General features: G+C 43.9%; 1 protein-coding gene across 3 annotated transcripts; it reads left to right on the forward strand.

Moving 5' to 3' along the window:
• Positions 1-1,351: 1,351 nt before the first annotated feature.
• LOC133885622 (cinnamoyl-CoA reductase-like SNL6) lies at positions 1,352-10,267 on the forward strand. Of its 3 annotated transcripts, XM_062325353.1 has the most exons (6): positions 4,430-4,575; positions 4,667-4,764; positions 5,626-5,801; positions 9,111-9,311; positions 9,454-9,607; positions 9,810-10,267. In XM_062325353.1, the coding sequence occupies exons 1-6, from the start codon at positions 4,445-4,447 to the stop codon at positions 10,124-10,126; spliced, it is 1,077 nt and encodes a 358-aa protein (XP_062181337.1). In that variant the 5' UTR covers positions 4,430-4,444; the 3' UTR covers positions 10,127-10,267. The 3 variants fall into 3 exon arrangements, with proteins under 3 accessions (XP_062181339.1, XP_062181337.1, XP_062181338.1); XM_062325355.1 differs by lacking the exons at positions 4,430-4,575; positions 4,667-4,764 and adding an exon at positions 1,352-1,791; XM_062325354.1 differs by having other exon boundaries at positions 4,478-4,764.
• The last annotated feature ends 677 nt before the right edge of the window (positions 10,268-10,944 follow it).

Here is a 10,944-nt window from a genome sequence, read left to right on the forward strand (position 1 = left end):
TGCCATCGATGAGACCCCAAATGAGTCCCCCATAGCGCATTGATGCCCAACATGTGTTCATCATTGTGAATCCCCCACAAGAGCGAGATTTTGGTAAGCCCCCGGCGTTGCATCACAGTAATTGCTCGCCGCAACTCCCTCTTTGCCGCTGCTCTGCTCCGCTAGCAAGACCGCGTGCGCGTGTGGCTGGGCTTTGCCCTTGCTGGTGCGACCCAACCAAAGTAGGTCGAGGTCGACGCATGCGCGGTCGCCCTGTTGGCGCAACCCAGGAGCCGAAGCCGTGCCCTCGTGGACCGGCCCAGCTGTCGTAGCCCGCAAAGGTAGTCGATCGACCCCAGTGGGCCAACCATTGTGCAAGCCTGGCCCAAACCTAAGCCCATGTCCAAGCCTAGGTTAGTCCAACCCGAGTACTATACAGTGGGTCCCACTAGTGCACTGTTCAGTGGGCCAAATACTATTCAGTGGGTCCCACCTATTGGCCCTACTTACTCTGTGATATCTATTAGGGCTCATTTGTTACTCTATTTAGTGTTATTTGATTTTTTTTTCCCTTCTTGATCCTTTTGGGCATATGTTTTCAGTAACCTAAATTGGTCAACTTAAAATATGATTTTATTATCGGATGTATTATGTATTGTTACCTTGGTTACACTGTTTTCAAAGTTAATAGTAAAGAATAACTGGATACCCATATACACTATTTTATGCTTAAAATTAAACTGTAAAGTATTATCCTTAAGTCATCCTTTATGCATCTTTCAAACCCTTGCAATAGTTTAGGACTTACTGAATACTTTTCGTATTTATTCTTGCTATCATTCAGATGAGGAAGCATATACTAATTTCGCTAAAGATAAAGACGTGGATGAGTAGTAGAACAGTGATGGTGTTCACACACTAGTTGTCCGTAGTTTTAGATTGTTGTTCCACTATGTTTGATGGCTTGTTGGCTATGCTTGTAACATGTTTTTTGTTTAAGATATTTGTATTATTGTAACCTTATACTTTTGTATTCGATATATAATTGTGATACATAATTATTATACTACGTATATCAGTTATTTAATCTAAGTATTGATACAGGAGATAGAAGATATAAGGAATAGGGTCTTACCTGTTACCTCCGATGTGGCTGGTTCTATCTATTTACACAAATGGCCCAACTGTTATTCGTACGAGCCGAGCTGCAAATCCAGACGTTGGATTTCGAACGTCTGGGTCTGGATTTACTGCCTGGTCCAGAGTTGGAACCAAACGAGCTCTCAAAGCCGGACCGCCGCCCGCCGGTTCACGAAAATGCGGTGACACTACAGAGAAGCAAGCACGTCTCCTTTATATATCCACGCCTCACGCGCGACCCTCCACCCACCGATCACACAAACCAGAGGGAGATCAGAGTAGGCTCTTCCCCTGAACGGAACCCGCCACAGACCACACCACCACTCCACGGCACGGCGAAGCGGGGACGCCAAGGCAGGGAGGGGCCAGCGGAGGAGGAGGAAGAGGCATTAGCGGAGGCGGCGGAGACGGAGACGGTGGGCATGGGGGTGCTGCGGAGCACGCAGAGCATGGAGGCCGAGGTGGAGGAGATGCGCGCCGCACTGCTGCTCCACGGCACGGGCGCGTGGAGGTCGGGCGGCGGCGCGGCGAAGCGCGCGGCGCGGGCCGAGGAGGGCGCCGCGGAGGCGCGCACCGTGTGCGTCACCGGGGGCACGTCGTTCGTCGGGTTCGCCGTCGTCGACCGGCTCCTCCGCCACGGCTACAACGTCCGCCTCGCCCTCGAGACGCAAGGTTAGTCTCTCGAGCGATTGAGGCTTTAACAAATGGGAATTTGGATGCATTTTTTTTTAATCTCATTTCACGCTGGAACGCCTTCCGAGTTGGTTGCCGTCCTTGTTCCTGATTCCTGATGATTGTTTTAGGTGACTGGCAATTTCAGATAGGCCAAATTTTACTATGATTCCCTTCCCCGGCGCGAGATGCTCATTGGTTGAGTAAAATCTTGCAATGTAGAAGTTCTAATTTTGCGTGGGAAGTGCCAAACTGCAGTAGAAGGAGTAGGTTCGAGGATAAAAGTTAGTTCAGAATGTGGCATGTGTTTAACTTTCGTTTGTTTTGTCCTAATCATAAGTTTTAAAAACATTTTCTAATCCTTGTTGTAGCTGGGCAACCGTTGTCTTTTTGTTCATCTCCTGTTTCCTTTCCATATGCTTCGGTGCATGCTTGGTACGTTGCCTGCTGGGCCGGTGGAAATCTCCGAGGTGTTTGTCTACATGCATTTTTTTAGGAATGGGAAAATTTGTCTAACAAGCAACCAGACATGTGATTCCGTGCTTTGCAGCAACGTTTTATTAGTTGCGTGAAATTTTGTTATCTTTGCAGTAGTGTTTTATTGATTGCTTCTAACGGGAACACTTATCCAGAGAGCAACCGTCACTCCAACAGAATGAAGGTGGAGGTGATCCCAATTCGATATATTCCTATAGTTGTAATGCATTGTCACCTTGTGGGCAATAAGCTTGAGAAGCCTTTCAGCGATTCTATTTGGATAATTTCTAAATGGTAAAGAGGGTTGGACTTTGCACAAATGATATTTAGTATCTTCACGTTGTATGATACAAAACCATGATTTTATTTGCAAAAGTTATTTCGGAACATTTGTTAGCACACGCCCATTTTCTTTCCAGTGAGGTCATTAGTAGTGATGTGTCCAAATGCTGACTCCTACGTATATGGTTTGCTTCTAAAGTTATGCAGTACTAGCTAAATGTTGCATCATAGTTGGTCCACGCCATATTACCACATCACTATTAGTAGTTGTAACTTGAAATCTCACAAATGAAGATTTCTTGGACCACTAGAAATTTGCATAGCCCTTACTATCAAACTAAACAGCCCACTCTCTTTGTAAGGCAAGAGCCTGCTAAATCATACAAAAGAGATGTCACATTTTTCTCTCCCACCGTATCATACTTTTCCCCTGATTGGTTGCTTGAAAAGTATACGTTGTTCTACCACTCATTCCATTTGTGTGGCATATAGTATAGTAGGGGAATGAAGCGCAAACAAACAGTAATTTCCAGGGCTGCACCATGTTTCTTTAGGCTGCAACACGTTTATTTTGTTTCCAGAGGTATATAACTATATAACAGTCAACTTTACTCAAGGCTGTATCCGGCACATCAGTTAACAGTTTATGGTCAACTATGGTACGCTCACATAAATCGAATTTTCTTCTCTTTTTTCACTTGTAAGAAAGTTAAATAGAAGTCTGCAACCCCTTTGGCAAATATGAACCTTTTTTGGGTTAATTAGATTCATGCCATTATAAACTCTCCGGTTTTGAAATATGTCACTGCATAGTCGTAAATTAGAGCCGTATCATTACAATTTTGTACGTATTTGAACCATGCCATTATGTACGCGTCCAGGTCATTTGGGTCCGCTTGCAAACTACCTTATTTTCGTATGGGACCGATTTGCCTCTTGTGGGGCCCACATGGCGGTATGTGCCCACGAAGATAAGGTCGACCGGTTTGGTGACTCACGGAAAGAGCGAGAAAGAAGCCGGAGAGGAGAGAGGGTGAGGGGAGAATGGGGGGAGCTGACGGGTGGTGGAGGTGGGCTAGAGGTGCAAAGCCGCCGGCCGGCGACGCGGCGGAGCGTACCGAGACGATGCGGTCCCGGCCGAGCAGCGGCGGGGAAAGATGGGGGCGCGACGAAGTGGTGGAGCAGGGCGGCGGGAGGAAGAAAGGCCGGGGGAAGGCGACTGTGGAGAGAAGGCTGGAGCAGTCGCGTGGGCGGCTGCGCATGGGTGAGCAGCAGCAGCGCATGAGGGGGAGCGACCAAGGAGAAGGTTCGGCCAGGGAGGAGGGAGACTGGCTGAGCTCGCCAGCGACGAGCGGGCAGGAGAGAGGATCTAGAAAGGATAAGGTCAGGGAGGCGGCTCACCAGAGGAGGTTCGAGGAGAGGGGGAGATGGCCGGCTGGTGGGAGTACGATGGTGGCGAGCTTCTCAGTCGAGTGCGGCGGCGTGGCCAGCGGCGCGAGGGAAATCGCAGCAGGAGATGCGGCGGAACACACCGAGACGGCACGGTCCTGGCCGAGCAGCGACGGGGGAAGATGGGGGTGCGATGGTGGAGTGGTGGTGGCAGGAGAAAGAAAGGCCGAGGGAAGGAGGCGGCGGAGAGAAGGCCAGAGTAGTCGTGCGGGTGGCTGCGCACGGGTGAGCAGCCGGGGAGAAGGTTTGGCCAGGGAGGAGGGAGAGCGTGAGGGAGATAGGGGCAAATTGGTCCCATACAGAAATACGGTAGCCTGCAAGTGGGCCCAAACAACCCGGACGTGTACATAATGGGATGGTTTAAATTCGTACGAAATTGTAATGGTATTGCTCCAATTAAAGACTATGCCGTGGCATATTTCAAAACCAGAGAATTTATAATGGCATGAATCTAATTATTATTTTTTTGACAGTTGGGGAGCATAGGAATTGCATTGCTGCTAAGGTTGTCTTCTTCTTTAGTAGTGTACTGATAGGTTCAGCTCATCTTACCACCTCACTGAAGGAACCATTAAGGCAATTAATTTGTTACCAAACGATAGCTGATGCATCATTTCTTGTCCATTTGCACCATGTCATTTCTAAAAGCGTGTCGTTTGCCAATTAGGTGGATGCAAACCATAGGACAAGTCACACACAGAGCCATTTACGAAAGAAAGGTTTTTCAAAGATGTTGTTGCGCTCTGTTGTATACGTGTATAAGAGGTAACCTTATCTTTACGGAGTTGGTGATTTTAGACTTCTCTCTCTAGTAAAATTGAATGCAATTGTTGCTACTGTTGCTCTAACTATTTGAAGTCTTCAATAACGATATGTATTTTCCTTTATCTAGAGTACACTGCATTCATTTAGTGAGCCATGCTGATTTCCCTTTCCTCGTGTTTCCTCTGACCTTTTAGTCTTCTCAAACCATTTTTATGAAGCCTGCATATTTCCTCTCCTTAAATAAAATATACATCCGCGCACTTGCTATGTTCAAAAGAGGGGAAGAATTGTACTGGGGACATGATGATATACAGATATAAGTTGTTGATAATTTTATCTAACGTGGCAATGATTCGTGCTTTCTAATAAGGGTATTTCATGACGCTTATTCGGGATATGCTGATTGGAAAAATCGAAAGTGGTTACTTATTGCTTGCCCTTCGGGAACATAATATTTGCAACTTGATTACTTTGAGGTGTGTAGAGGCAGTTTCACCTTTTAGGAACAGGATAGTTGTGACCATGTCCAGCAAGTTCTTATCCAAAATCTTAGTCAGCAACAATGTGACAAGCGAAAAAACTATATTTACTCTCTTAATGCAACGATTGATATGATAATGACATATTGTCAGTCCCAAAATGGGCTTCTTAAACAGAAACTAACAACTTAAAGTTCCATTTGCGGTTTCAAAGGCCTCTCTATAGTTACTGGGAAAAGTAATTTCCTTGTGACACTTGATGTGTTATTCATTATGTCCTTTGACATAGCACTGGAACATTCATAGTACAAAAACGGTCTTGCTGAACTTTCTGCCAAATTGAAGTAACTTTTTATGTGTCTGTTACTTTTTGCAATGGCAGAGGACCTTGACAAGCTGCGGGAGATGGAGATGTTTGGTGAGAATGGCAGGGACGGGGTCTGGACCGTGATGGCAAATGTGATGGACCCTGAAAGCTTGCACGAAGCTTTCCACGGCTGTGTTGGTGTCTTTCACACCTCATCACTCGTGGATCCAGGGGGCATCTCCGGTTACACGGTGAGCTTCTCAACCTGTATTGATGTTCCTACTTCAATACTTATATCCCTGAACAGAAAAGTTTGTCATAAAAATCATACGTGCAAAGGTAGGCCAGATAAGTTTGTCTGCTCGTCTTGTTTGTCTGTGGAAGGAGATCTGGATTTCAACTTTTTATAGTGTTACGGTTCTGCCTCTCAACGTGTGTAACACAGAGCATTTGTCTTACTCTTTTTGAGGAAGACTAGAGGTGCACGATATGGAATAGGTAGATATCAGCTTGATACAGCAACAACAGCAAAGCCTTTTAGTCAGGGGCGAAGCCAGCGTTGGAGAGAGGGGGTGCATGGCTCTTTACTGTTCACCAGAGCTACAGTAATTTATTATTTATTAGAGCTACTTTTAGTAGCATTTTTGATACGAGGGGAGTATATGTGCACCTACACTCTGTAACCTAGCTTCCCTCCTGCTTTTAGTCCCAAGCAAATTGGGTAGGTTAGAAATGAAACCCACAAGATCCAATTGGACAAGATTAATTTAGTAAGATATTTGTAGGCACTAATGTTAAAATATTGTAAATTACTGAGAGAAAGACAAAGGTCTATGTCATGAGTCATGACTAAAAAATCAATTGGATGTCATGAAAGAGATATTTAAATTTCAGACCTAACAGTTTCATCGCCACATAAATTACAGTTGGCGATTGACATGGAAAGGCCTTGCTAAATTTTGAAGACCAGGAAAAACAGGTCCTTATGGATTTAAATGATCGTCACTCATCGTGTCCAGCAAGGCTGACAATACGCATGCATAGGGTGTCATTTCCATGGCGATTTGCAGTATGAACTAATGATGGCACTCACGCCTTGGAATGATCCTGTGAAATGTCTTGACCGATGCCATCCGTATTCTGTGCAGTATATTACTACAAGCTTAGCTTTTCTAGTTTTTGTCTGAGAAGCTTAGCTTTTCTAGTTTTTGTCTGAGAGAGGGAGAGTCCAAGTTTTCTATATATACTAGGTGGATTGGCGCGCTTACGCCACGTTCTTTTTTTTTTCACAGAACATGACAAAATAAGACTAAAAAAATTAGGTTTACCAATTTTAGACATCTCAATATTTATTTATAAATTTATTAATATTTAATACATTCATTTAATTATGGGGAAAACAATATTATTTTTATGTAATACAAACCTAACAAAATTTGTTTCATATTTTTTTGAGTTTTAGATATTTTTCTGTGCATTTTAGATTATTTCAGCGGATTTATCAATATAACTATTATACCTTTCGCTATTTTTCTGAAATTTTCCAAAAAAACTATATTATACATTATAAATATATGAATACATGTATACATACATATACACATATGTACACATATATATATGTATGCATATCCATATCCGTATATATACATGTATACATACATAAGGCCCACATGAACAGTAGCTATATGCATACATAGGGCCCACATGAACAGTAGCTACAGTACTTAAGCCCCCGGAATCGCTCCAATTCTTGGAGCTTTAATATATAGTATTGATTGGTGAACGCTGACCACTAATCTAGCTATTCTATAATCATTGGTTGGCAGGGTGTTCCCCTCCGATAGTGAATCCTACCATCACCCAATGGTTTAAAAATTTCCTGACACTACCATAATTTGATTTGATCTTTACAGAAGACTTTGAGTAGCTGGAGTGTTTGACCTCTCAGATGTCACTTCTAGATCTTTCCTCCCCAGTTTCTTTGCTTCATCTGACAAAGCATCGTTGAACGATCTGCAGTGACCATTGAAATTAGAGGTGATAACCAGCCTGATGTTGTCCTTTTAGGCCGAAGGATACCTACTACAAAGACAGTGGTGGTGGGTGAAGGTTTAACAACTCCAAATATACACCTGGACGCTGGAAATGAGTTAAATATATTTGTTCAAATGTAAACCTAAAAATGGTTGCAAATTTGTTTTTATATTCTTGTGCAAGGGTTCCAACGTGCAACTACCAAATCCACTCAGATTGGTATCATGGAAACTTCATTAGATAACGTCTGATGTTTCCACCCCTTTCTTTAGTGGGCACATCATAGATATGGAGCACCCCTTGCTCTATACTCCTGAAGACGAAATCTGCATGCTCTTTACCTGTATATTTAACCCATGCTGCTCTTTTTATCATCTGAACACAGACATGAAAGGGATCCAATTGTTCTTTCGGTTACAATATAAAACTCATCCAATTGACAAACAGTATGAACATTTGAACATGCCACCTCCTTTTCTATTGTAGTAGTTAACAGTGCCCTCACTGAACAACTTTTAAGTTAAGAATGACTCAGTCAATTTTTTTAGTTCGGTGGTCTATTTCCTTGTCTTTTTTGTAGATGCATGTTTACATATGCCTCTTAAATCCTTTGTATAATCATCGGATGAAGATTTGCCTTTACATTGCAGCAGGCCGTTGGTTTTGATTTTCCTACATTCACGGCCTTGCTACTAGGCAGTAGGCACTAACACAAACAAAATTTTAGCATACCCAGATAAACACAGTGATTCTCTCCCATGATCAGTAGCCAGCGGTTCTCCAATTGTTGGTCGCTAGAATTTCAATTCTACTCCCTCCGATTACAAATGTAGGTTGTTTTAAGACTTGTGCACAAGAATTAAGAAAATATATCAAATAACCTTGTCGCCCTTCATTTCTTCTACATTGAGAAAGATGGCTCATTTATTTGTGAGTGAAAACATTTATTAAATAACCAGAGGGAGTATAATTTGCAATAGGAGGGAGTATAATTTATTTGTGAGTGAAAGCATTTATTAAACAACCTATATTTGCAATCCGAAGAGGTGTAATTTATGTCCAAGAAATTTTTTTGGGAGATAATGTGTTCTAGCCATGATTGCTAGTTGCAGTTGGGGAGTCATAATCAGATTTTGTGAACATGGGCCATAGCACTTAAATCTGCCAACAAAGGACATCATTTCAACTGGGATTAGAAAGCATTACTTCTGTATGTAGCATGAGGCTATGTCGGGTAGTTGAAATGCACTTGCTAGAGATAGTCATTGACTTTTCATGAATGGTGTCGATCAAGTGTAAATGATGCAGCTAGACTGGTAGAGTAGGATCGGTCCTGTGCACTCCCGCAATTCATATCCCAATTTTTCAATTGTACCTTGCAAGAAGTTCCTGATGTTTTTACATTTCACATTATCTAGGATTCACAAACAGCATTTGTGGATTACTCAAGATTGCTTCAAGGGAAGTAAACATTCAAATCGAAATTTCTGGCTTGCCTGACTTTTGAATGTCAATGTCAACAGAAACACATGGCAAGTTTGGAAGCCAAAGCAGCAGAGCAGGTGGTTGAAGCATGTGTGAGGACAGAGTCCGTGAGGAAGTGTGTTTTCACCTCGTCGCTGTTGGCATGTGTGTGGAGGCAAAACTATGCTCATGACCGCCGATTCCCAACCACCATTGATGAGAACAGCTGGAGCGATGAGAGCTTCTGTCGCGACAATAAGGTAAGTAATAAGAACAAAGCAAAACCGCATGACTGTATCGAATGGCACCTCCTTTTCATGGCTACAGAATGCGAAAAGACAACAACTCAAGTTTATGGTACACTGAAGCAGCATTCTAACGATGGGGCCTGAACATTTACAGCTGTGGTTTGCACTCGGCAAGACAATGGCGGAAAAGGCGGCCTGGAGGGCGGCACGGGGAACAGACCTGAAGCTTGTGACCATATGCCCTGCACTTGTAACCGGGCCAGGATTTCGGAGGCGGAACCCTACCCCATCCATTGCCTACCTCAAAGGTCTCTACACTCTCCACTTTCTGCCGGCTGTAGAATTTTTGCTAGAGTAAAATTCAGGAAACCACACTTACAATGGCTAAACTATCCAAAAACAACACTTTTGAGCTTGAATTTCACAAAACCGCTCGAGCATTGCTTAATAGCGCGCTACAGTTTCCACTACAGTAATGAATTATACTCATCTGCGTGTATATGTCCGCAGGAGCGCACGCCATGCTTGGCGACGGCCTGCTGGCGACGGCGGACGTGGAGAGGGTAGCGGAGGCGCACGTCCGCGTGTACGAGGCGATGAACAGCACGGCCGGCGGGCGGTACATATGCTACGACCACGTCGTCCGACGAGCCGAGGAGTTCGCTGAGTTGCAGCGGCAGCTGGGGCTCCCAGCCGGCAGAGTGCCCGTGCCCGCGCCCGCCGACCGGGTGGCGCGGTTGGAGCTCTGCAACCGGAAGCTGGCGGCGCTGATGTCCGCGCGGAGGAGGTGCACCTACGACGCTTACTTCCCCGTGTTGTACGAGTGAAAAAAGATGAGACAAGGTGTCTCATGGTGGAAGAAGAGAATCGATGCTCCTGTGATGGTCCTGTACATAGTTGTGACGCAGTAATAAAGCTAGCTAGGTAGCAGTAGAATTTTGTACAGTCTGACCACCGAAATACGGCCGAATAGGGGCCTGTTTGTTTTAGCTGTAGATTGTGAAAAGCAGCTTATAGATTGTGGATTGTAAGAAGCTGGATTGTAAAATCTGGATTGTAAAAAGCTGGATTGTGAATTGTTAGAATCTGGTGGAAAGCAGATTGCTGGATTGTTACAATCTGTGTGTTGGATTGTAACAATCCAGCTTTTTCAACCAGCTGTTTGTTTCAGCTTTTGAATTATGATCAGAATCCTGCTTTTATAATCCAGCTGTTTGTTTCAGCTTTTGGATTTTGATCAGAATCCAGCTTTTATAATCTGAAACAAACAGGGCCTAGGATTCGTCGCCTCATCGGCAACAGAAAATCTTGGACGCAATCAATCAAACGTGTAAGCATACAAACAGCGAAAGCTGTTTATCCGATCCTTATCTAAAAGTACCGTTGATACTATCTTTTCATCGGTAGCGGAGTTAATTATTAGAAAATTCCTCTGCGATCGTAAAATATCGTAAAATAATTTTTTCACTGGTGGAATGGTGAGATCATTTTGGATAAGCATTGGACAAACGGCAATATTTGTTGATTGCAGTTTGCACATATTTACTGGTTTGCACAAAGATCGGAAGACATGAAGATCATCGCATCAGCTTTACTGCTTTTTGGTGCACAACAGAAGAGAGAGAACATTTTCCGGCCCGTCTGG

The sequence above is a fragment of the Phragmites australis genome, chromosome 11, assembly GCF_958298935.1.
Source record: "Phragmites australis chromosome 11, lpPhrAust1.1, whole genome shotgun sequence".
Lineage (NCBI taxonomy): Eukaryota > Viridiplantae > Streptophyta > Magnoliopsida > Poales > Poaceae > Phragmites > Phragmites australis.